The sequence below is a fragment of the Pezoporus wallicus genome, unplaced genomic scaffold, assembly GCF_028554395.1.
Source record: "Pezoporus wallicus isolate ANWC-B61680 ecotype Strahan unplaced genomic scaffold, APGP_CSIRO_Pwel_v1 contig_12129, whole genome shotgun sequence".
Classification (NCBI taxonomy): domain Eukaryota; kingdom Metazoa; phylum Chordata; class Aves; order Psittaciformes; family Psittacidae; genus Pezoporus; species Pezoporus wallicus.
In genome coordinates, this window is record NW_026642642.1 from 353808 (window position 1) to 380342 (window position 26535).

Sequence of the window (26535 nt, forward strand, 5' to 3'; positions counted from 1 at the left end):
GGACACACTGAAGGTAATGAGGGCTAGGTCAAAACATATACCTTTTAGGAGGAGATAGCAGGCAGCTCCCTGTGCTGGCATATAGCTGTGAGCTGTGGTGCAGAGGCAGCAGCCCTGGGGCTGTCTGGCTGTTGTGAGGGTGGTCAGATTGTACAGCATGCCTGACAATGATGAGTAATTAAAGACCTGTTTCTGACCAGTGCTTGGTGTCACAGCTACAGCCCTGGCAGCTGGCTGTCATCTGGGGCTAAGCTGTTTCCAGCTCATGGATCACCAGAGCAGTTCTGCAGCAAACAGGTGGGAGGCTTGGGCTGCCGAAGGATGATTTTGCTGTATGATGTCAATAGAAGTGAAAAGGTTTCTTCATCCTTGTATGTGGGGGTGTGCTGACCCTAGCAGCCAGCTCCTGCATGGTACATGAAGGAAGGAGCCCGAGGCCAAGATAGAAATGTGCTGGCCTTTTTCCCACCTAGATGGTCTATATGTGTCTTGGTTGATGCCAGCAAGTGCCTCCAGGCACTCGCACAGCTCATGTCCAATGTCAGTGCAGCACATGGGGCTCTCCCAAAGTGGTGAGCTCTGCTGCAGCCCCACACTGGGAATGGAATGTGCCTCCTTACTGGAATTCGTGGGTGGGAGAATGTGTTGTGCATTGAGTTCTCATACCCCTGCACAACACCTGAGATGTCTGTGAGTAATGAGGCTGACATTGCTTCGTAAGCAATTTTGTCATGCCAAGCTGTGGGGTGCATGGGAAGCACCTCTCCCTACCTCTCCAGGCCCTACAGTAGCAGGGACCCCTGTTTACTGTTGAGGCAGACATGTTCTGGCACCTCCACATCCCTTAACTTGCTTCTCTAAGGAGCGCAGTCACCAGCCGCCTGCAGTATCCCTGTTCTATTCCTTGCATGAGACAGCCGTGCTCCCCTTCTTACACTGACTCATCTCTGTGATCAAAGAGAAGTCATCTCCTAGAAGACAGTCCTCAAGAAAGTGCTTTTTTCTTCCTCATTAACGTCTGTAATCTCTTTATACCTAGGAAGGTTTGAGACAGCGCATCATATTTTACTGCTGTTGCTGAGAGGGACAGATCCTAGGTGGGCAATGCAGCAAAGGGGTATTTGCTGCAGAGGTGCAATGCTGCATCAGCTTGGGGTCATAGGAACATGCTGAATGTGTTTGGGGGATCAGGATATAAACGTTTATGTTGGGAACAGATATGTAAATAAAAGAGTTTCTCAGGGAGCTCCCTTTCTGCTCATTGCTTTGTCTGGCTCTTAAAACAGCCCCCTGACTCCATCTGCTCTGGTGTGCGTGTCTGCTACACTGCTGTCAATGAATTGGTTAATGCCAGTGTCCTGTGGCTGGGACAGGGATGCAGGCAAGCACTCAGCCTGCCAGCATTTATACCTCCTGGCGTCAGCATTGGCAATGCTCATGGAGGACTGGGGAGGGCACCGAAATAGTTTCCATTCTCCTCTCTGCTGTGGGAACAAGTCTCCTGGGTAACAAACGCTCCTTGTTCTGCACAGAGCTCCACAGCTGAGACTCTCTGTCTCCTTCCTCGCTGCTGTTCCCCGACTGCCCCAGCTGAAGGGGCCGGAGACGTCTGCTTGCGCCTGCCTTAATTAACGCTGACAATACAATGGGACTGTCCATACGGGGGTCCAGGGTCTGCACACTAATGGGAATACAGTAAATAGTCTGATTTACTGCAGCTTGAGTGGAGCAGAACCTGCCACGACTAGCTTTCTGCTTGCTGTAATGGCCAGACATGGAGGTAGGTCCCTTGATCCTGCATCCTCCCTTGGGGCTTGTCCCTGTTACCTGAATGGTGTGGTCTTCTGTCTGTATGGTGTGGTTCCTGAGCATCCAAGGAAGGGCAGGCAGTGGGCTGGGGAGTGTGGAATACCACAGATAGGGCAGATGCATCAACCTGTCGTGAAGGACCTGCGGAGCCTGGGCTTTGGGATGGGGTGAGGGATCATTCCCAGTGTTTTGGAGGTAAGTAGCAGAGCCAGGTCTGTGGTCCTGCTCTAGTGTATTCTGAACACACTGCACAGCCTACACCCAGCCCAAGGCCCTTTCTTCTTGGATCTCTGCACTGGGGTGAGTCCTGGGCTCCTGCCTATGGAGCCTTTGGTGGGAGCCACCCACCAGCTGCTGGGTTTTCAGACAGAAATCTGATCTGAGTGTTAACTCAAGAGAGATTTTAAAGGTTTTCAGTGGTTTGGGATCCAAGACAATTGGCAGCCACATCCAGTAATGAGTCTAACATTTTTCTGGCGTGGTGTCCTGGGTTCGGCTGTAACAGTCATTTTTCTCCTTCTTAGTAGCTGGTGCAGTGCTGTGTTTTTGGCTTTAGTCTGACAACAATGCTGGTAACACACCAACGCTTTAGTTGTTGCTCAGTAATGTTTACCCTGATCAATGAGTTTTCAGTCTCAGGCTCTGCTAGTGAGGAGGGGCACACCAAGCCAGGAGGAAGCAGAGACAGGACCCCTGACCCAAAGTAGCCAAAGGGGTATTCCATACCACAGCACGTCATGCCCAGTATAGAAACTGGGGGGAGTTACTCCGAAGGGACAGATCACTGCTTGGGTCGGGCTGGGTATCAGTTGGTGGGTGGTGAGCCTCACTTGTGTTTATTGATTTTTTTCTCCTTCCCTTTTTAGTTTTATATTCTCTCCACTTGTTGTTTCCCTTCTCATTATTATTAGTAGTGGGTTTATATTATATGTTAGCTACTGGACTGCTCTGATCTCAACCTGTGGGGTTTGCATCCTTTAGATTCTCCTCCCCATCCCACCCAGAGTGTTTCTGAGTGGTTCTGAGTTACCTGCTGGGTTTAAACCACAACACGTAGCTTTTTATGGTGGCCTATCCAGAGGCACAAGCTTCTGTAAAGTGTTGTATTGTCTGCGCTTTTGTATTTGTTTCATTTGGTTGCTGCTTCGGGTGAACCGTGTAGTAGAGCACAAAGTAATCAAGCATGGGACAGCTCTCAATTTTGTTGAACTGTGTGTCTGTGTGCCATTTTTACCTCTTCTCTGTCTTACCCATTCCCCATGGAGCCTTGGTTTAGGAGATGAGGTTTGGTTTGGGCTCACAGGGGATGTTTTTTCCAATGTGGATGCTCTGCTTGCTGGGCTCTGCTTAGCTCAGGGCTGGGCAGTGGCTGTAGAAGCTGGGCTTAGGTGGCAAAGTGCAATAATGTGAGTAGATGGTTGTCTCAGGTCAGCTGCTCCAGTGCTAGAAACGTCTCTTCTGGCACAGCCTGGAGCACAGCTGAGTTTCTGGGGTGTGTGACCATACCCAAGCTATGGTAGAAAAGCAAGGGACACCTGTGTCCCTTGGTGAAGCTAACTGTAGGCTGCCAGGACCTGCACTGATTTGCCAATGGAACATGTTGCACCTGCCTCTGGTAAAAGGAGGATGATGGAAAAATCCTTTCACATGGCCCATGATAGCAGAGAACCTGGGCTTTGCAAGTGGCAATCACTTGTTGCAAGAAGGAAGATCTGCTGCGGTTTGCTTTGCAGAGATGCTGGGACTCAGCCCAGGTTATGGGCAGCACAATCTGTAGTTAATAGTGCTGGGATTGGCCTTAGGGGAGATTCAGGTTGGATATAAGGAAAAGTTTCTTCCCCAAAAGGGTGCTCAGGCATTGAACAGGCTACCTAGGGCAGTGGTGGAATCTCTGTCCCTGGAACTGTTCACAAACCATATAGATGAGGCCCTCAGTGACATGCTTCAGTGGTGGACTTGGCAGTCCTAGGGTAATGGTTGGACTTGATGATCTTTAAGGCCTTTTCCAACCTGGTTGATTCTATGATTCTATGATCTTGATCTGAGATTCCCTGTGACAGCAGGGACTGCAGACATCCTGCCCCTGACAGGTTTGTTTGGCACTGAGGGAAACGTGGTTGCTTGCATCTTGCTCTGGGGGTGGCTACGTTTCAGGGATGCTGTGCAGTTACTGTTAATGAAGCTTTTTAGGGTAAAGCACTACAGAAATGTAAAAGAAGCTTCAAGAAGCTTCTTGCAGTTTTCCTGGTCTCTCAGTTAAGTCCTCCCATCCTCCTGCTATGCACCGCTTTGGAGGCTAGCATTTTATCTCCAAGCATTCTAGCTGCCATTATCAGTGGTAGGAACATAGCACTCCAGTTCCTTTTGCTTTCTTTTGCAAAGGGATCAGGCAGCTTGCAGCCACACAGCATCTGAAACCCAGGCTTATCACAGAGTAAGATGTTGCAGCTTTACTCTACTGCATAGGCTTTAGCCTTTTTATTTCTCCTCATGCTGCTTTCCTGATTCCCCAATTACTGTAAGAATCAATCCTCCATCTTCCAGCTCTACTTACCCTCCCCTCCTCTCCATCTCTGCTCCCTCCCATCCCCTGCCTTGTCTGAGGTTCTGCAGGGACTGATTGCAAGCCGGAGCGGTGGTGCTGTGGGCATGCTTGCTTGCTCCTTCACACGCAGCAACGTCACAGCAGCAGCAGGAGCACTGGGGATGTGATTGCGCAGACCCTCTGCATTGCCAGGGATGCAGCTGTGAGAAAAAGATAAAAAAAATAAATAATAATAAAATTGGCTTTGTGTTTTCCACAGCATCCTGGTGGTAGAGCACCGAGGCTGCTGGAATCCAAGTGCTGGAGCAGCGCGCATTCAGTGAGACAGTGAACGGAGCATCTGTGGAAAGGTGAGATGGAGAAACAATTGGGGTGGGCATTAGTTGTACCGATGGTTTTCAGACCGTTCGTTGTCCTGCATGGTGGATGGTTTGTTTTTGTAGAGATTGACAGCTGCCCTATGAAGCACAAGGATTTTAGGATTGCTTTGTCTCCTTAGAGGCTGCTTTGCTTTGGAGCTGCTGGGATTCTAATGGATGCAAGCGAGTGAGGAGGCTGGTATTGATACGCAGAATATGTGTTTGTGCATTGTAACTATGAAATAGCGGTTGTCACGTCCAGGGCTGGTTGTGCAGAGGCGAGTCGTGCTTTCCCCGACAATGCCATCGCACAGCTCTCCATTGTGCCTGCCATAACAGCCAAGCCCACACGGATTGTTTTGGTCCCGCTGGCTACCGTGCTCTCTGTGCATCCCTGGCAGTGATGCTGGTGTGCAATTCAAAAGCTGTTTTGACAGACAGCGCTTCCATGAAAAGCCAGGAACAAAGGATACAGACAGAGGAAAGGCTGCTGTCAGTGTGGCTTTTGGCTTTCTTATTCTTTTTCTTTTTTTTCCCCCTAAATACCGGCAAATCAATTGCTGAAAAGGTGTTGGGTTAAAATATCATGGCAGGTAAAACCCTGCTCTTCTGCTAAGAGATTCATGGGGTCTGTGCAGGCTGAAGTCCTTTGTGTTGCAGAGGGTGTGTCTGTGCTGTCTGTGTAAATGGATGCTTTCTCGCTGCCTCTTTTCACAGATCGGATGAGAAAGGTTATCTAGGAATGGAGGAATTTCTGCTTTTAATTACTGAAATAAGGGGTTCAGGCTGGGTACCAGTTATTGGAGCTTAATTACATGGTCTTGTTATATCCAAATCCCTCTTTTCCTTCCCCGCCTTCCTTTTTCTTCCCTCCCCCACCCTCTGCACAAATCCTTCCATCAAACTGCCTCTGCAAATGCAAAGGGAGACAGGCTTGAACAAAGAGAAGGATATATGTGGGATAGGGATATAGGTGCTAGGGAGGCGATGTTCAGGATGACAGACAGTGAGAACAATAAGGCAAAGGTATAAAAGAATGAGACTTTGGTGTATGTGGTAAAGTGACATGGCTGTAGTGGAATGTACACACAGGAATGTGGTAACAAAAGAGATAAGCAAATAGCAGATGCAGTCTTTTGGGGTTGTGGAAGACGCTGAGCATGCAGGGTTGCAGTTGCAGGTGTTTGAGGAGAACGTGTGTTAATGCTAGTTACACTAATACTGGCTGTTGAGGAACAGATTGTAGAGGGTCTGGGTTGATGGGTGTCTTAAAGGTGTGCGGAGTATGGGGGAAGTAGAGATCTGCTTTTTTACCTCCAGCTACCTGCAGCCTTGTGTACCAATGTTGCTAAAGAGTGAGTTTGGCAAGCCAAAACTATTCACAAAAACTTTGTGCAGTTTGCCAATGTCCAAGAATAATTCAGATAAAGCATCTTTAGACTTAAAATGAGCAATGGGGTAGTAGGAAAAATGTAGATAAAATACTAAATGATTGGCAGAGGACTGTGGAGCTGAAGAGGCAGACATGAGGGGCATTGCAGAGCAAGGGGGGGTTGGGTCAGAGACCAGTGGTAGAGGGCACAGAGGAGGAAATTCAGGGCTGTCATTGTCAGGGAATGCAAATGTGTCATTTGCACTGTCATTCTTCAGCCTCTCACTGTGTTCCCTGAGATGGTCAGTGCTGTGTGCAACCCCATGGGGAGTGCGGAGGGAACAATCCTCAGCACAGCCTTTCATACAGCAATTTTCTTGGAGGAACCATTTCGCTGCTGCAGGTTCTTGGTTGCTCCCTCTTCCTCCCTATGGAGTGGCAAGCTCTCCTGGAAGGAGATAAACCCAGAATTTCAGTGCAGGGTGTCAGTGGGAAAGAGAGGGCTTCCACCAAAACCACAGAACAGATTGCATTCTTCTCACAGCTCTGTGCAATGTCCTGCAAACATCCCAGGGATCCCTGAACTGCAGCTCCTTCTCATCCCTATCTTGGCTTGGGACCTGGGAAGTCTCTCTGTGTCTCCAGGTCTCTGTCCCACACAGCCTGATGGGAGGAGGGAGTGGGATATGATCCTGCAGATGTGTCCCAGGTTGCATTTGTGGTGCTGCTGCAGAGCAGCACCTCTGTGCATGGTGCATTCCGGACTGGAGGACAGGACATGCAACAGGAGGATACCTCCATACCTATGAAGGATACACATACTTGTATTGGGGTGTAGAGAAAAACTGTGTACTGTTTTCAGGTACAGTGCTTACCAAAGGAGGTAATGCGGCCTCCTTTGCTGTGTGGGATGGGAACAGGCCCCAGGACATACAGATGTGCCTAGCTAGTAGGTACCACTCTTACAGGAGCATCTGTTAAGCAGTGAGAGTGCACAGATAATCTCCACCTTGAGATGCTTAAAAGATGGGCAAGAGCTTATGGTGACTGGAGCAAACTGACATGATTCACAGGAAGGAGATCTGTTGGTGCTGTGTGTCTTCCTCTCTGCATTAATGCAGAATGCTGAAGACAAAATGCACTGGACCTGCATTGCAGAATATGCAGGTGGCCCAGAAGAAGATGCTGTGGACTTAGGAATGACCTGCCCGCAGCTCCATTACCACTTCTCAGGTGTCTGAGGCTGTGATAACAAACAAAGAACTAATTCTCTGTCCCAGAGATCTGAATTTTCTTCCGGTCTGATAAGTCAAGATCTTACTCTGGTGTTAATCCTGATAGCCAGACAGTAGCCTCCCTTTTCCAACCCCGTGTTGTGCTTTGCCCCATTTTTCATCTATTTCTTGGCCTTATTATTGTTTTCCAATGTTTTCTGAAAGTCTTATGTAGTACTAATGGCAGGCTGATAAATCTAATGTGGGTCACTTCCCCTCCTCTTTTAGAAGAGGTACAGACTTTATCCTTATTATTCACCAGCCATACAGCTTCCCTTCCCTCCTCTCTTCCCACACAGGTATTTTTATCAAGAGCCCCGTTGCCAGCTGTGATCATGCAACTCTTCTTTCATTGTTCTGCGATCGAGTATGTCTTGTCCTTCTGACTGGAGTGCATTCATCTTCCTGAATTGGTTTCCACTTATAAAGCTCTTTTCCTTTTCTGCACCCTCTTTTCTCTGTATTATCTAACCTGTGATTGCCGCAGCTTCGATTTTCTTCTTGCCAAACAGCACCAAAGATGCTATTTTACTTATGTCTAATACCCTTCTTGGTGTGGTTATTCATTCAGGTTGGTCAAGAGCTCTGCTCTCCTAATTTCATCACCTTGTTAGGTGATTCCAGATATTTCTTTTATTTATAATGAACATTCACAGTCCTTTGTGCAATACTTCTCCAAGCTCTTTGTTCTTGTTGGCTTTGTAACTGTTTTCCCTGATACACCAGAGATCTGCTCTTTAAAAATTAAAAAGGTTTCATTACAGAGCAGTTTGCTTTTTAACCTGCTGTTTAATACAAACTGGGTCAGCTTGAGATACTCAGTCCAAAGCCTTTCTCTATTGCAGATGCTGGGCGATAACTTGTCTCAGTAGACATAGTATTGGTGGTTAAACCCAGGAAAAGCAGACCAGAAGTGAGAGATGTGGGGAGTCTGTGCGGTTGGTTGAGAGGTTGTCCTGGGTTCAGCAGTAGCAGTCATGTTTTTCCTTTGTGTTAACTGGTGCAGTGCTGTGTTTTGACTTCCAGCCTGAGAACAGTGTTGGTGAAGCCGATGTTTTCGGTTGTCGCTAAGTGATGTTTACCCTGACCAAGGACTTTGTGAGGCTCATGCTCTGCCAGGGAGGAGGGGAAGCTGTGAGGAAGCAGAGACGGGGCACCTGACCCAGGCTGGCCAGGGAGGTATTCCATACCACAGCACGTCATGCCCGGGATGGGGGGTAACTGGGAGTTACCCGGAAGGACAGGAGCTTCCGGGTGGAACTCGTTTTCTTGGCCGGTGGTATCGTATTCTCTTCCCCTGTTATTTTCCCTTATCATTGTTGTAGTTGATGGTAGCAGTGGTGATTTGGGTACATTGGTTGCTGGACTGTTCTTGTCTCGGCCCGTAGGAGTTGCACGCTTTCGATCCTCCTCCCCGTTCCTCCGGGAGCGGGGAAGCGGAGAGCCCCGGTGGGGGGGGGACACGGACCCCGATTGTTGTCAGCTCGGCACCACTCACTGGGAGTGAGTGAACAAGTTACCTGACTGGGTTTAAACCACGACAGAGGTGGAGGATCAGAGGTGGAGGTGCCTCCCCATGAGGTGCAGAATCTTAGGACAATATTGCATGAGGAGATATTGTCCCTGTGTTTGTGAAGCCTTCAAAATACAACTGGTGGTGGGAAAGCTCACTTGTGTTCTGCCTATACTGCTTCCTGGGAAGAGTTGTGATGTGAATGAAGTGCTTCTGGCAGTTCAGTCTCTAAGTCCAAAAGAGGCAGAAGTTCACCCGATTCCAGAGTTATGTAAAAGGCAGCAGGACAAGGCTTGAAGGGGCTGAGGGAGCTTGGCTGGCAGGGGTTGAAATCCATAGGAGTGGTCAATGACAGCTGTGTTGGTAACTATCCTCAGCAGGGATTTGTTGTGTTATCTGCTGAGCAGGTTCCCTGCATGCCCTAGCAGTCATCTGACAGCTGGTTACTCTCCAAAAGAAAAGGGATGTCAAAACTGCTCAAGACCCTGATTCTGCTCTAGTTTTCTCTATTGATAAAAGTGATTTTAATGTTCATTTTCTGAAAGAAGTGGGTCAAAGCATGGACACATCTGTTAAGCCTGCAAGAGCAGGCTTGTCCGCAAACTCTCCCTCTCTCCACCACAGTTGTGTTGCAGCCTCAGGGGCATTTAGACAATGTTTTTTCTATCCATCAGATGCATGCAAATATTTCTTACTGGAGTAGGCTGCTCATGATTGTATCAGCAGATAAGAGATAGAAACCCAAAACAGTGTAGTCGTTGAAAGTTGTAAATGGGAGGGAGACAGAAGGCAGAGCTATAATGTAGGTAAGTGGCCATAATACAGGTGATGGCTGGGGCTCACCCTCTGAGTTTGAACTCTTGGGAGAGAGACTGTGTTTTTGGTCTTTGTGCAATGCTGAGTGTGCGGGGCTGGCAGTACCTCTGAGTGATAAATACCTGAGTGATGGCAGCAATGCTTTGTATTGACGTTTGGCAATTGATAGGAAACTGGCACTGCCACCAAACTCTCTGCTCCAGTACAAGATGCTCTCTGGGAGCAGAGAGCAAGTGTCACTGCTCTGTTGTTGTGCTTTTTGGGCCAGTATGATAGAGTGATAGAGTGATAAGAGCTAGCAGTTCCCCTTGGCAAGAGGGGATTTTATCCTCTTGGAGTTACAAGGGAAAAAAAAATAGAGCCTGGGGGGAAGAACTTGGCAAATATAGAACAGATATTCACCTGGTTCTTCCCTCAGACCCATTGGTATCTCAGATTAGACCATGCTTCTTGGGGAAGGATATGACACATGGACAAGGGATGGGTACCAGACTGGAAGAGTTTGCCTTCCAGCTGTGCGAGAGACTCACCTGAGCATCTGCGTCCCTTGCAAATACTCAGGAGCTCTCCTGCATACCAGAGCCAGGAGAAAAATCCTGCATACAGCTGAAGGAAAATGAATTTTTCACAAGAACTCAAGTTGTGATGTGAGGTTTGAGCTGATGAGTTGCTTAACTGTGATGCAGTTGACCTGTGAAAATCTGTGCTCCTGACTGCCGGCTAAGAGACTCAGTTCAGTAACAATTAGATAACCTCTCTCAGCTCCTTCTGACCTCAGAGAACAGGCTTTTCAGGTGTTATTCATCAACAGAGCAGGAAGTCCTTGCTCCCTACATAGTTAGATTAATCTCATCAGTTTTACCAGAACTACACATTGTTCTTTTGTAAATTGGCACCAGCTGCCTTCACTTCTGGAAAAGTGGGATCTAAATGCTTTAAGTGGGCAGGCTGTGCTCCATTCTGCTCTGCCTTCATTGGTGCAGGGTAAACCACATACTTACTCAATCTCCTTTTGTCTAGTAGGTCCAATTCACCTGAATTGTTTAGCAAGCCACCTTCTTCTGGTCCCTCTCTAAGGTTCCCATATTGAAGAGCAGGGACGCATGCCTCATGCTGCAGTGTCATGTGTTTTCTGTGGAAGCTTAGATAGCATAGCTTTTCCTCACAGATGTCCTTCTCAGCAGGGAGAATGACTTCTCTGGACCATTGTGCTAGTGTAATTTGCTGTTCTTAGTAGCGAGGCTAGTTCCAGTGTCTGCTTACACAGCATTTTTCCCTGTAGTCCTACCCTCAGACCTTTTCTAGTAACACAGGTGGCAGAGTCATAAGCTTACGTATGAGGAGATACAGTGGGAGATGTAAATAATTCATATCCCTGGTCCAAGATATTGTTGCCCAAGACAGCATATCTTCCTTGGCTTTTCCTAAGTCATTCTAATGACCAATACCTGGAATGACACACCTGCCCTAGGGTTTGGCTGGCTCTGGTTGATCTCTCCTTCACCACTTGTCAGTATGCGAGTTGTTGTGGTGACTTCCAAGGAATTTCTTGCCTGAATGTGGCTTATCATGAGTAGTTAGATCCCTTAGAAGAGTATCAAGAGGATTTCAGCATGCATCTGAACTTAACCATTTTCTAGAACTTGACTGTGAGATTTTCTTCTTCTAGAAAGAGACAAGAGCAACAAGCTGTTCTCTTTTGTCCACAGCCAGTGGCATCTAACTTCACCTATTGCGGAGATCTACCCTCCATCTGCTTGAAATGGCCGTTGCAGAGAGCATCTTCTTTATCCAGATGTTTCCTCCTGTGTTCGGCTCCTTTTCATATGCCTCATTTTCATTTCTGCAGGCACTTGCTATTTATAATTGCTGTATTTATAAAGCACTTTGAAGGTGATGACTGCTACTTATTACAGTAAGCCTGTCAGTCTTTTTTGTTCGTGTGTGCTGCACTTCCCTATTTCCTCTTAGGCTGCCTGGTTTTGGGGGAAAGCTGGGGCAGAGGAAAGGTGAGGCTGTGTGGAGCAGAAGAGGACATCCTTAGAGGTCTCTAAACTCTAGTGCAGTAAGGCTAGCCAGTTCAGGGCACAGTAACAAAGGAGGAGAGGAGGAACTGCCAGAAACAGGTATGTGCCAACACTGACAAGCAATGTCATGGGGATGGTTAATGCACGAAGTATCTGTACTTCTGTTGGTGACTTTGCATAAGCTTCAGAGACACCAGAGAACGTCCACATCTCCAGAACCCCAGCCTCCCTCAGGCTTTGTGCTACTGACATGGCTTGGTACTGCAGGGTTGAAAAACACCCCAACTGAAGCAATGCATTTGTATTTGGCCTGGAAGCACTGAGAGGTACCAGAACATGTTCAACAGCCCGTATTTTGATCTGCTTGCCTTGTTGTCTGCTTTCCCACTGGCAAGAGTTGAGGTTGGAAAGAAAAACCACAACAGCTTCTTGGCCTGCCCATCAAAACAAAGGGGGAATCGTCTTTCACGGGGGCAAGCCACCAAACCTCACTGATTTAATGAAGCAAATATCATAATTTTATAGATATTTATATAATTTTAATACAGGGAAAATATCCTTCAGACATTCAGGGCCCTCTTATCTCTTGGAGGACTACAAAGAGAATTTGCACGGGGATATAAGAAACCTCTTCCCACAAGCCTATGCCAAGAATCTGTGTTATCTGAGGGAGAAAACACCCCCCAAAACATACTGAACAAGAAAAAGAAACTGCTTTCCTCAGAGAACGGATATGTAAGAAAAATCCACTGGTTTATTCTAGGCTAGTCTTCTTGTGAACCTCGATTACATTTTTTTCTTTTTAGCTTGATGCTAAGTTATGTAAATGCATGTAACAGAAGACAGTCACACAAGTACACTTTGTCAGTTTCCAAATCATTAAACTGATTAAATTCATTAAATTGATTCAAACCCATTGATGTCATTAAACTGCAAGAAGAACCTGGATGCCACCCTGCTCATAAGGGACTTCACTTGATGAGCATCTACATATGAATGCTAAGGTACCTAAAAAATGAGATGGAAAATGATGGTGCAGAATCTTCTAATGTTAATACATTAGGGAGCAGGGGACATCCCACTGTTCATTGGGAAACTGTGTGCAATTAGCTACCCCAGCTCATAAGCATGACTGCAGAGTTAGAGGGAACTGAGAAACTGCCAAGGAAACTACACAAAGTTCTGGAAAACTCTCATAAGGAAAGAGACTGAGGAAATGGAAATTATTTGTGTTAAATAGGAATCTGTGAGGTTTATGATATAAAATAATGAACAGTCTGGAGAAAGGCGATAACGATTTAAGCAGTGCCCTGCTTGTAACATGGAAGTATTCCAGGAAATTAAGGAGGATTATATGAAACTGATAATAGGAATAATTTTCACATACTGTAACTAATTAGTCCACGAATCTTGCTGTCAAACTTCAAAGCCCAACAGTATTCCCAAATGGCTTGGCATTTGTGTGAATAAGAGTACCCAGTGCATCTACAGTTGGTGTTCACAGATTGCAGAGTTTTGAAACCTCCTGGTTGAGTTGAGGCCCATCTCAGTGCAAGGCTTAAGAGAGACAAATTCTTCTTGTGAGCTGGAAGATCTGGGAATCTGAGGTGTCTCCTCAGCCCTCTCGAAGAGCTTTGAAGTGATTAAAGCAGAATGGTCAACCCTTCAGTAGAGTCCCCTGGGACTCTAACCTGCTCTTCCACTACAGAGCCATTGACTATCCCCATTTGCCCTCTTTTTTCCCCCTAGTGAATAGGTCTATGCATCCACTGCAGTCTAGCAAGACTTTCCTCAGTAGAAGACCTCGGTTAATCCAGGGTTATCAGATTTAGTTAGTTAGACCCTTAATGCTCTCTTGAGCCCAGTCATACCAAGCGTAATTAGCACATGAGCTATCTCGTGGAGCAATATCCTAAAATAAACTGTCCCGAATAGGGCTTTACAAGCTCAGTTTGGTTTGGGTTGCTAGCCCCTGAAAGGGAGAAGTTTCTCCTCAGAAGAAAAGTATGTGTAATCATTAGGAGTGTCTGGTCTGCTTCATAAGTATTTTATTAAGGTTCTGGATTGCCTTTTGTTAGTTCTGTTGCATGGAAAATATTCTGTTACGTAAATTGATGCTGCGGTTTCATCCAGATCCTCTTGAGTTCTGCCTTGCTGCTGGCCATGCTAATACACAAACACATCCCACATCAGGAAGGCACTTGGAGAGAGCTTGGTGACTGGACCAAGGATCTGGGAATACTCTTGTATGTGAGCAGAATGAAAAGCTTGGGACTTCTCAGAGAGCTGGTGAACATAGTAGAAAATATGATACCCTCCCAGCCCTAGCCCAAGGACAAGCAATGAATTCAAATGTGCATATGGTCAAAAGGGCTGATTGGGGCATGTAACCTGGTGTGGAACTCACTGGTTCGGGAAGTTACAAGCCCTAAAAGATGTGAGACTTCAGAAAAGAAAATGGGACACACTAAGGGATATCAAGAATATGTCATAATGCTTGTATAGGCTCCTAATTTTCTATGGGCAGGTTATGAAACCTGCTTCTAGACATAAACATTTTTCCCACCAGAATTTCACTTAAGTGAGATTCAGACAGCATTTTGGCATGACTGCAGAGGACCTGTTTGTTCAGGGGCCTGCTCAAACCAGGGTCAATAAACGCACAGTCATCAGGCAAATTCCCTTTTCAAACATCTGTGCTATAGGGTCCTTTCTTCCAGCTACCTTCAAGGGATTGCAAAGTCCAGCCTGTGGTCTAAAAGTGCTTGGATATCAGCAGCAAAAGTGTATGTGATCCTCTTGTCCTTCAGAGGGCAGGGTAAATTTCATGCATGGGTCTCACCAAATGCTGCCTTTATTGGGCTGATACTCAGCATTTTTGCTTTGTAGCATGCTATCACCCCCAAATCAGGGTGCTGCCAGCCTTCAGAGCATTGAATTGCTTATTGCATATTCCTGCTTTGAAGAGACCCAACATTTCTTCCTGTGTATACAGTTATTGCTTCTGATCTTAGCAGAACAATGTAGAGCTAGGAAGGGTTAAGGTTTCCTACAGTCTTAGCAGGAGCCCACTGTTGGACGTAGCTGCTGTTTGAAAAACCATTTAGATGTGACTGTGAAGAGAAACGTGTAATAAAACTAGGCTGCTGCTGGGATGTTTTCTGTTCTTGCTTGAATTTATTGCTCCTGATCTGCTTGCACACAGCATGTATTAAATGCTGTGTAGGATTGCATCATTTAAAAACAATTCAGCTCTGCAGATGCAGGCATTCTAGCTGCTCAGAACTGATGCCCGTCGTTGCTAGGTAATGCCATACCTGTATTGCTTCTATTCACTGGGACGTGATTATCTAGTAATGATAGCAAGCCATTCACCACCGCTGTGTTCAAGGCTGAAAATATTCCTGCTGGGGCTTTTTGACATCTCTTGCTGCTTTATTTACGGTGGCTTGTGGAGTATTACTTTAATTATCTCAATATATTGTCCCTGCTGTGGTTTTACTTCACTCTTTCATAGCCACATTTGCTGCCTGTTCTGCTTTTGCCTTGCTGCTATGTGAGATTGTTACATCTGTAACCTGCCATCCCAGAAGTGTTTATTTTTCACTTGATAGTCATTCCTACATACCTGGGGCTCCAGGCTGAACAAACAGTAAATGTGATTTTACAGCCTCTTTAATTGAGTTATCTCAAAAGTGAGTTCCTTATTTGTGGGGCTTTCTCCAGTGGTCACTTGATGCTTTTGCCTTGCAGGAGGGTTCAGGATTATTTTACAGCTGTGATGCCTGCAAACATGGTCTGGACAGAAATACAATGCCAGTTTAAATCTGGAAGAAAATACCTTCACTTCATACCTTCACTGCTTGAGGCATGAAGCCATGGAGCAGCTGGAGTCTGTATGGATGCTGACCTGTACTGCAGTGAGATCTTATTCACTGTGAAGACAGTCCTTCTTTGTCTCTTTTAGGGCTCTTTTCCCCAAGTCATTATGGTGACAGGGCATCTAGGACTACCTGACATGAAGCTGTCCTTATATGCTTTTTCTTTGTGCAAATGAAACTTCCTTCTGAAATTAGCCTTCCATGAGCCTTGGACAAGCAGGGCCTCTGCCTTGCCATGGTCTAGCATGCAGACAATAATGTCTGAAGCCATACGCCAGTAAATGTTAGGGAGGAAAGTCCTGATGGCTTCTTGGAAGTGATTTGTGACCTCTCATTGAGAGGTCTTTCCAAAGCAGTTCTAGGGATGATTCAGATTTTCCAGCAACCCCTGACATCTCTGGTGCTGTTGAGAGTATCTCCACCCATATGAAGCATCTCCATCCATAGGGATGGAGTATCCATATGGCTGGAGTATCTCCATCCATATGAAGCATCCATGCCCTCTTCACCTCTTGCCATCATCTCAGGAGCCTTTGCCACTGCAATGCACACCTGAGCAAGAGCAGCTGCTCATTCACCACTATATGTAGCCGTATAACAGACTTCAGGAGCAGTTTTGCCATCTTGTATGCCTGCAGGCACAGAGAGGCGGCTTTGATTCATGTGCTGAGTTCAATGCCTGACTCCCTCAGCACGACACTTTATTACCTGCCCTCCTGTGGCTGTTGTGGTGGAGAGTTTTGTGCTCACAGCTCCTAGGCATAGAAGTTGGTGGGAAAAGTGCAAGTCTGAGACTCTGCTGCTCTGTTCCACCCACAGCTGCTGGCTAGGGTTTTGTCACTGACTGGTTCCAGTGATCCTCAGTTGTGCAGGTCTGTAAAAGGAGCACATTCATGAAGCAGCCAGCTGACAGCCCTGCCTTTGCAGCTAAGCCCTGGCCAAGGCCATGAAGTTAAGGAGTCTAGCTTGGCATCTTCAGCTGCTGGTTCTGCCCAGCAATTTTTTGTTTATGGGGTTTTTTCTAATTTATGTGTGGGCCCTTGAGTGTTCAGGGAGCCCTGCAGCAGCCAGGCTCCAGCACACAACCAGATCCATGTTTCAGAAAGGAATTGTGCAATTTCTGCTTTTCTAAGATCTTAAAGATGCTTTCAGAGTGCTTATGCAGAAAGGTTCTATAGAAACGTAGTCCCTTCTCCGGCTGCTCCTGCTACTAGAATGTCTGTGATAAGAAAGGATTTAGAGTGGCAGCAGTTTAATTCAGCAGTGATTTTGGTGTGTTATTAACAGCTAGAAACATCCGAGTCGTCTTCTCCTCTGCAGGCCTGCATGCAGTAATTAGGAGCATATTCAGTGGAGGCTGGGGCAGAGGATGGCTGGTAGGGAAGAGGAGGAGGAGCTGATTCCAGCCTAGATCACCTCAGTGGATGCTCATGAGTCAGGACCTGTAAGTGGCTCCTGCAGAGTGCCACATGCCAGATGATGAGTCACGGAGCAAGAGAGCACAGAAATGGGAGAAACTGGTTCGGTCACTGTCAGGATCATGTTGGCTGCTACGGATCTGCTGCTTGAGCTATTTCTGACGTCTTGTGTAACTCAAAATGCCCAAAGCAGCTGGGGCTGCTTTTCCTCTGACTGGGAGGCAGCACCTGCCTCATGCTGGTTGTGTCATCAGCAAGAATATACATCCTACCTATTGCTTATTTTCAGCCAGCCCCTTGTCCCTGACCTGCGCTGCTCCTCCTGCCCTGAGCGCAAGGGCTGTGATTGATTGTCACGTGCTGCAGTTTCCATTTTGAACACATAATCCTATATCGTCCTGGGATGTAACAATACATTCATTAATCTTGGGCTTAGTCAGGTTGTCCTAGAAGCCTCTGGAAAAAGCCTTGGCCTACGCAGCACCTCATTGTGGAAAGAAAAGGGAAGTGATCTTTTCAGGAGTCACGCTTGCTCAGCACCACAAGAGGAACCAGCATGAGAAATCTCTGAAGTATTTAGTCTTTCTATCTTGATGCAGCCCACTTTATACACTGAGCTCTAAGATATTCACCCTGGGACCAGGCAGACCACCTTCACTATGCTCCCTGTTCCCAGAGGCAGGGAAGGAGAGCTGGAGGTTTAGGATGAGTCAAACAGCTAGTATTTCCTTTTACACCTTTTCTTTCATTACACATGCTAGATTATTTGCTAAAGCATTTAATGAAGGCATGAATTTGGCAGAGATGTGTTAGCTGGCAAGAAATAAATGGATGTCCAAACAAATACCACCAGCTAGTCCCACCTTGTACAGGCTTCCTCACCTCCACCCTGTTCTTACTCACCCTGATGGTTCAAATCCCGGGCCACTCACTCTGTGCCATTGAACCCATCCTCCTCACTGTGCTGCTCCCTGAAGGCTTTCCAGCTCTGAAATTTCCTGGGTTTTGTTGTTGGGTTGTTTGTTTTGTTCTGGGTTTTTTTGGGGGGTGTTTTTGTTGTTGTTGTTGTTGTTTATTTGGCTTGTTTTGGGGTTGTTTGTTTTGGTTTTTTTTTTACTCATTCAGTATTTTCTGGCAGCTTTTGGAGTGGCCAAGCTGGGGCAGAGACTAAGTGAGTGCATTACCTGGATCCTGGAAACTGGTGCTGGAACCAGTGGGCTGTGAGATCTCCCATGCTGTCTGAAGAGTGTCTTTCAGTCTAGTTTCATCTCCCAGCTGGTTTGCCTGGATGTGGACTTACAGGAAATAAACTGAACCTCCCTCTCCCCAGGGAGCAAAGAGGAGATGTTTGAACGTTGCCCCTGCCTGTAAGCTCACACAAACCATTGCTTTTTGCATCATTTCTGCTGGTGCTCGTTTTGTACAGCTGTGTGTGGTTTCTTCAGGCATGTTAATGCAAATGCTCTGCAGGAGTCAGGGATTCACATGGAACAACCCTCAAAGAATGAGCAGCTCAAAAACAAAAGGATTTTTGCTGGATCATCTATGAATCTGAACGACCAGCTTTTAACCCTGTTTTTTCATCTTTACCCTTGGGTGACGTGATGGATTGGGTCTGTCTGAGGAAGATGATGATGATGACAGTGAAACCATAGCCATTAAGAAAGAGGCAGCAAGAACCTTTACAGTTAAAGGTTTCCATTGGGCATTCAATTTTGTAGCTGAAATGACTGAGATTTTTAGAAACAGTAACCTGTTCAAAAAAGCCAGCCTTCAAAAAGCCAGCATTGCCTCCAGGATGCAGTTCTGGTGGTCTTGCTCCTGCCTTTCTATCCTCCCTGCTGTATGTGCAGTTTTTTTGCTTTTAAATCATACCTTATTTCTTAAATCTTCGCATGCCTCCAGCAGAATTGCATTACATTTCATGAGGAAACTTGCATGACGGTGTGTTGAACACTGTTGCTCCGTGCATGCAGCTGACAGTGCTGAGCAGAGCAGGGTATTAAACAACCAGTGATGGAACTCCAAAAGAGTGTCAGGAGCAGTAACAGACAAGAATGTGTTCAGTCTTTGAGGGTACAACAGAGGAGAGGTTTGGAGGTCTCTGTGTAGTGCTCAGCAAAGACTTAAAAGCATAAAGTGCAGAGCCTGAAGGGCTCAGCTCCTCATGATGCTGCATGCCCCTGTTACCTGCAGGGTGCTGCCTCTTTTCTAAATCACAAACCCAGCTTGATAAGCAGCTGTCAGACCCATCCTTTGTTGCTCAGCATTCTCCTCCTTCTGTTTACCAAGAGCTTTGTTGCAGCTAAGGAGTTTCTGTCATATATATGTATATATACATATGGGGGTACAAGCATTGCTGAGCAATTCCACATCACACCGTAGGTGTCTCACAAAAAGCCATCCTTCTCTGCTCCATATTATTTTGACTGGAATGGAGTGTACACAGGTGATGTCTGGCCTTTGCATTCTGCAGGTAACCCTTAGCACCCCAAGGAAGAGCTGACTGAATAAACAGCCGCATCTCCCATGTAGGAGCAGGTGGTGTCAGTGTGGAGAAGGCAAAGGATTTTGACATTTGAAGATAAAATGGCTGTTGTACTGATGCATCTGGAGTCATGGTGCCCCCTGCATGCCTCCCTGCCTTTCAGTACCATGACGCTCTTTTCTAGGCAGGGATCATCGCTGGATGCTGTGCTTGCTGTTGTACGTGTAGGACTGATCAGGATTCAATACACTGTGGGCTTGTTCTGTTGCAAATAAGCGGAATGAACTGATTTGGCAAAATGTGTTCATATACACACTACATATGCACATTGGGAAATTTCCCCTTGAAAAGGGGTGTGAGTGCTTTGCAAAGATCTGATCAAAGCCAGCAGAACCTGAAACTACTCTTTTTGCTGGATTTTACACCCCCATATCAATCCCAGCCTACCAAACACTGAATAGGAACAGGAAGGATCCTTCTACAGTCTTCCAGAATCAGGGAAGGGAACGTCAAGGGATGATACAGCCAGGAAGGGTCCTCTGGAACTGAATAATCCCTGCACTGGCGATGCCATTGCCAACCTCCGCGCATCCCAAATACAGGACCAATCATGGGGTGAGAAGAGGGATATCTAGAGCACACAAAAAGCCATGCATATCCCTAGGGAAGCTATCAGAATGGCTCCCAGCAGGAGCTGGCTCTGTGCCACCCATGATATTGGGCCTTTGAGCCTTGTGCTGGGAGCAGGCTGTGGGTGCAGGCAGAATGGGCATCCATCTGCTGCTGCATCTGTGACAGCCAGTGAATCACAGTCCACCCGGGGAGCCTGTGCTGCCCCTGAGACCGAATAGCTGGGCAGAGCTGTGTGTTGCAGGCAGAGCTCTGGGAGGGATAGCTGGGAAATGGCCGTGTGTCAGCTCTCCTGACATTTTGCTGGCAAATGTCAAAGTGTGCCTGTGCAAGACTTGTCCTCCCACAGCAGCGCCTGCACCAATATGAAGTGTATGTCGCTTGTCAGCAAACTGGTGCTGGTGCTGGGAGCTGGCTCCAAGGCAGCCATTTCCCAGAGTCAGCAGAGACACAGCGCTTCAGCAGTGAAGTGCTCTCTCATCATGGTCTTTTTGTCCTCAAAATGATGCTTTTCAAGTGGTTGCATTGTGGAAACACTCAAGATATATAAAAGGCTTAGGGAGGGATGTGATTTAAGCATAACAATCAGCTACAAAGGCAGAGAGAGACAGGATAAATTGGGGCTTCTACATGTACCACCAGTGGTTCTCAAGGTCCAAATGGTGAGGGCATGAAGAATACCCCAGCTATAGAGTACCACTTTCATCATGTGTGTGTGCTAGGCACAGAGGCACAGGCTGCTGTTAGCCACAGTGATTCTTGAACAATGTGATCTGGGGAATCCTTGATGTAAAAGATCTCCCCCCCAGGAACATGGGTGGGCACAGTCTCATCCCTCTCAGCCTCTGTGATGAGTGCTGTGGGAGAGGAGCCAAAGACTTGTAAGACAGAGGAGTCACTGAAAGGGGAGTGAAGGGTGATATGGGCGTTAGGGGGACTAATAGGTGGGGGAGAGTTTATCGTGGCACTGTAATCCAGCTGGATGTTTTCCAAGTGGTCTTGGTGACCTCTCTGTGGAAGCATCCCAGCAGAAGCAGGCATGACTGTTAGGGCTCCCCAGGTAGGCCTCATGATGATCTCTGATATACCACAAGACTTGTATGAATGCTAACCCGGGTGTTTGCATTAAATCTTACGTCATTGGTTGTTTGCTGTAAATGCTAGGTCCGTTTCCATCTTTATATATTTTTTCCTGCCAGCATCATCCCATGTCTGTGAGAAGCACTACTATGTGTGGGAGGAAAGTGCTTCTTTTGATATTTATTTTTAGCATCTTTCAATTGCCATTCTTATGCCATGAAGCTGAAAGAGCTGAAGTTCCTGATCATTCTATTGAGCTGTCTCATTGTTTACTCTGTTGTTCTAACTTAATTTATCCCACATTTCTCGATTTCCCTCCTTGGTTCCCATGTGCCTTTGAAGCTCTGCTCCAAGTCTATTATCATCCAATCCATCATTGTCACAAATGCTGGGGTAAGGTAGTCAAAGATAGATAACATGAATGGCACTTTCTGGAGTCTAATGGGCAATGCTGGCAGCAGACCTGGGGTCCTGGAGGCCAGAGCTGGATCCTGGTATATGGTGTGAGGAGGCTGTGAGTACTGAGGATGCCCATATGAGATATGGGACGTGAATTGCCGACCAAGGGTATTTCAGCCAGGATTTTCAGAACAAGTGGGGGATCTATGAGAGCACTAAGTCAGCTTTTATTCCCCCAGGATCATCCTGGATCACTGTTGTCTTTTGTGGTTTCTCCCTCTCCTTGCTGCCTTATTTGCTCTCCCATACACTCCTCTGCATCTCTGATGTGTAGAAGGGAAGGCCGGAGGGAAACCCCCTTCAGAGTGCCCTGGAGGAGCCTGTAGGCTGTACCCCTGGGTTAGGTGGGGAAGGAGGAATGAACATCCTCTGTTTTTCCATAGTGAATGCTGGTGAACATCTTCCTCTGGCTTTATGAGAACCTGCTATGTACTGAACTCTGAGGGAGCTGGGGCTCCTAATGCCCTGCCTGTACAGTTGGGGTTGTGGTCTGTGGAGGTCGTACTGTTATCAAGTACAGCAGGTAATAAGATAACCAGATACAAGCCACAGGTAATGTGGCAGAGTGTCAGAGAACTGTGAACCAGTCACCCCAGATCACAAAAGGGACTACTCTGAGGTGAAGCTTAACCACCAGTAGGTCAGCAGAAGGCAATGTGCTGCATGGGACCTATGTAACCATCACCAATGGCTCCCCACGGCCCCACTGAAGTCATCCACTCCTTTTCACATAAGAAGCCCTTGTGTGCATAAGGGGTTGCATGCTTTGGCACGCTCCCCTGGCACCATTAAAGGTGCTCAGGACTTCATGGATTTTGGAGAGGAATGGTTGTTACTGTTTTCCCATTCCAGCCTGTTCTGGCTTTGCACTCTCTGCCTGGAACTGCGTGTCTCTGAGATTGCAAGGTCTGGCAGCGCAGTTCACTCTTTGGGTCTTAAAGGGAAGTTCGAGGTTTCTAAAGAGAGGCAAATCCAGTGTAGAAGATGAGCTGCTTCCATCAGAGTGCAGCACTTCATGTCAGGCCCTGTGCTGTCTGCATGTTTTCCTGCGAGAATACAGTGCCATCCACAGCGAGGTTTTCAGCTGGCCCAAAGCCTGTGCAGCCCTTTGGCCACTTGAGTGAAATCAGCTATTCACTTCAGATAAGCTTGAGAGGGGTCAGCTGAAAGCACAAGTGTTGTCCCAGGAGTCTGCAGGGAGGGGGACTTGTTTGTCTTACGTTGTGATGCTTTCCCTGAAGAAGGACAACTCAGGACTTAGTGCTCTGGTACTTGTGCTCACAAGGACCTCTCTGTTTGGCTCTTGTCAGCATATGAAGGCTTCAGACAAATCAAAGGTACTTTAAACAGTCACTGCCTTTCCTGAGAGGTGACTTCCTTTGTGTTTCTGTCTCACTCTCTAGGTATCTGAATTCCCTTATGAGAAGCGTCTTCCCTGCCTCTCATGTGAAGCTTTACCTGTCCATGGGTAGCACCAGCTTAACTGATGCCCTGAAGAGCATTCCCCACCATGGATAGTCCACCCAAACTGACTGGCGAGACGCTGATTGTCCATCACATTCCCCTGGTCCATTGCCAGGTCCCTGACAGACAGTGCTGCTCCATGAGCAAAAGGACCAACCCCTTCTGCCAGCCAGAGCTCAGCGTGACTCGGACCTCTGCCCTTCCGGACAGAGACCTTTCACAGACTGACTCCTTGGTCTACAGCAGCTTTCTCCACACCTCCGAAACCTCAGCAGATGCCTCAGACAACAAAGAAGGCAAAGGGAGGGATTTGATTGTCCCTAGTGTCAGTAAGAGACACAACCCGTTCTTGCTGACTGAGGGTGAAGACCTCGGTGTATTTGGGGATGACTTGGGCCAAAAATCTTTCCACCTTCACAACTCACTTGTGGCTGGCAAACCTCCCTTTCATCTGCACGAGCTGGCCTTGCCCCCTTTCCATCTCCACGACTCCAACAACATTGTGAAATCCTGGAACATGGCCAGCCGGTCCGGTGTGGTGGACGGACAAGAGGACAAAATCAGCAGTGACGACATCCAGAAGAGGAACAACGCGAACAGATGCCACCAGGCTTCCGAACGCATGGACCTGGATGATTGCAGCTGCCATCGTGGCAGCTCCTCCAGCTTCTCCTTTGATAGTGGTGACCAGGAGTGGAATCAGAACACGGGTGAATCCCTGAGGAATCAGGATGCTCTGCACAGCCGGACATGCAGCTGTTCCAGCTCGGAGCTCCCACACTGTCGTTGCTACAGTTCATCGAGTCAGTCTGAAGTGATTGACCAGCAGATGGGCTACATCAGTGACTCCTCCTGCAACAGCTCTGATGGGGTACTGGTGAATTTCAGTGCTCTCTACAACAAAATGAATGGGCAGTCTCAATCCAACCTGAATTCAGCCAACCTGTCCTGTGACTCTTCCTTCTGCAGCCACTCAGACACAGGGGCTTTTTACCTGGATTTGCATTCATCACCCACAGAATCCAAGATGTCTTGCGAGTCGCATAATCCAGAGAGTTCAGGGAAGGCATGTGGGTGTCAACACTCCTCTTCACCCGTCCTTGATGCTAACTGCAACTCCTACCACCTCCACTGTGAGCCTTGCACTTCAGAGAGCTCGGACCTCACTGCCTGCTTCCAGAGCCAAGCACGGCTCGTTGTGGCTACTCAGAATTATTACAAGTTAGTCACGTGTGACTTGTCTTCCCAGTCATCCCCCAGCCCGGCAGGATCTTCCATAACTAGTTGCTCGGAAGACCATACCAAAGGTAGCCCAGCCCAGGCCACTGAATACTATCTGTTTAGAAGGCCTGACTTGACTCAAGAAGAGGGCAATGTGGAGCACAGTGAAGAAGAGGTGAAGGGAGAATCCACCCAGAACATGATTGAGGGTCAGGTGTATGTGAACGTGTCACCACCTAACCTCAACACAAGCCGGCAGCGCTCCAGGAGCTATGATCAGAACCTGGACAGGAGTCCCAGTGGCAGGCTGGGCTCCTTGGAGCGCATGGTGAGCTGCCCGGTCAAGCTGAGTGAAAGCCCAGCAATACCCATCCAGAGCTCTCCCCCAAAGCGAGTGACATCTTTTGCTGAACTAGCTAAAGGCAGGAAAAAGAACGGCACCTCCCCACCACTCCGGTCCAGCGGTGATTCCTCCTTGGAGTTCTCACCTATCCCTGAGACACAGCGGGATTGCCCAACCTTCCTTGAAGAAAGAGCTCGCCGCAGCCAGAGTCTTCCACCCATGTCCTTCCTCCATGGCCTGAATCGGAGCTGTGAGGGCTTCTGTGTGAATCATGCTTTCGGGGACAGCCAGGCTTTGTGTTCCACCAAAGACTCGGTCTCCGGTGAGAAGGTCCCCAGTGGGCATGGGGCAGGTGAGCAAGCCTCTCTCTCCCTGCTGATGGAAGCAGATGCCAGCTTCTCAGGTGGCTCTGTTGGTGGCCACGGACAAAGAGATGTTAGAGCCCGAGCAGACGGTAAGGACCAAACCAGGTAGAATGGAGAAGTAAAAGAAGTGCTGCTCTTTGGAACATGAGAGTAGCATCAGATGAATCTACATAGCAATGGGAGACCAGTGCCTGTGCAGCTTGTTTCTCAGTCTACCACCCCCCGGGACAAAGCCCTACTGGGCTTATTTCAGTCCCAGATATGGTCCTAGATCAGTGTCTTGTCCTTGTATTTCTAAAGCCTCTTACGGTTTTGTGCAAACCTCTATCATGTAAGGGAGGACATGTCATTACAACTTGGAGGATTGTCTCCCCTCCAGGGTGCTGTACTCCCCCAGTCCATGGGAATCACTCACTTTTAGCTCCTAAGACAGAGGTGTGAAGATGCTCAGTGGAGTCATTCCCAGAAGATGAAGGGAAGAGAGCCACTGAGGAGCTTTTAGCCTTTCTTCTTCAGAGCTACATGTGACAAGGGTGGAGAAGGATAGCCATCAGTCTCCTCTCAGTGCAGGGTCAGGGATCTCACAGTTTCTACCAGGATTTAAATCATGATTCCTGCAGAGATTAGAGCAGCTGTGAATCTCTGCCAGAATATCTTGGTTGTACCCTCCTGCACTGGACTGCAGCAAAGGTACCCATGGAGGGTAATTGTCATAGTTACCCCTGCAGGAAAGCCTGTAATGCATGAATTGCATGAATTGCTTTCCACTTTGATATTGCTATCGCTTGCCCTTGTGAGGAAGATCTGTGACAGCCCTATTAGAGATATGGCCACTTGTCCAGCATGGCAGACCTCTATCTCTGCCTTAGACAGTTCTTGTGCCTGTGTCATAGGTGACAGCCTGTCTAAAAAGCACTACACAGCCCCTAACATGCCAAGGACCAGACTGTCTTCATTTAATGCCCTGTAGATTTCTGGCAGGAGTTAGGAAGAGCATGGCATTCATTGCCATGGCAGGTGGGACAGATTTTGGCCTTTGGAGCAAGAGTGTTTTAGGTACTGTTCAGTTTGTTTATTGAGTCTTGAATGTGTGCTTGGTGTGGAATGGTAGGGAAGGCAGCTGAGAGAAGGCAGCAAGGGGGAAGCCCTCTCGGTTTGCAGAGAGAGCGTTTGAAGTAGCAAGAGCTGTTCAGGGAGGAGTAGACAGATAGGAGCTCTCAGGGAAATATATCCCAGCACTTCCTCTCTGCCCTGATGGAGATGCAAGTCTAGAGGGTCTGAGAATGGACTAGAAGGAAAACAAGCCTAAAAGCTAAAAGCTAGCTATAGGAAGAGAGGCCTAGCACACCCCACAGGCACCAGGTAACACCAGGGCTGTGACTGGGATGGGTCCTTTGTCCCAGGATTTGCTGTGGGCTGGAAGAGTCAGGGGGAAGCAAGAGAGAAGGTGCTGCACTGCACTGGGATGCAT

General features: G+C 47.6%; 1 protein-coding gene across 5 annotated transcripts in view; it reads left to right on the forward strand.

Moving 5' to 3' along the window:
• RUSC2 (RUN and SH3 domain containing 2) overlaps positions 1-26535 on the forward strand; it is a 52714-nt gene that overhangs the window by 11592 nt on the left and 14587 nt on the right. For 2 of the 5 annotated variants that reach the window (XM_057431216.1, XM_057431217.1), the window contains exons 2-3: positions 4614-4704; positions 23075-25153. In XM_057431216.1, coding sequence (XP_057287199.1) covers positions 23182-25153 — 1972 coding nt within the window. In that variant the 5' untranslated portion in view covers positions 4614-4704; positions 23075-23181. Of the gene's footprint in view, positions 1-1532; positions 1781-4437; positions 4705-23074; positions 25154-26535 lie in introns of those variants that run through there. The other 3 variants (XM_057431215.1, XM_057431219.1, XM_057431218.1) reach the window with 3 other exon arrangements.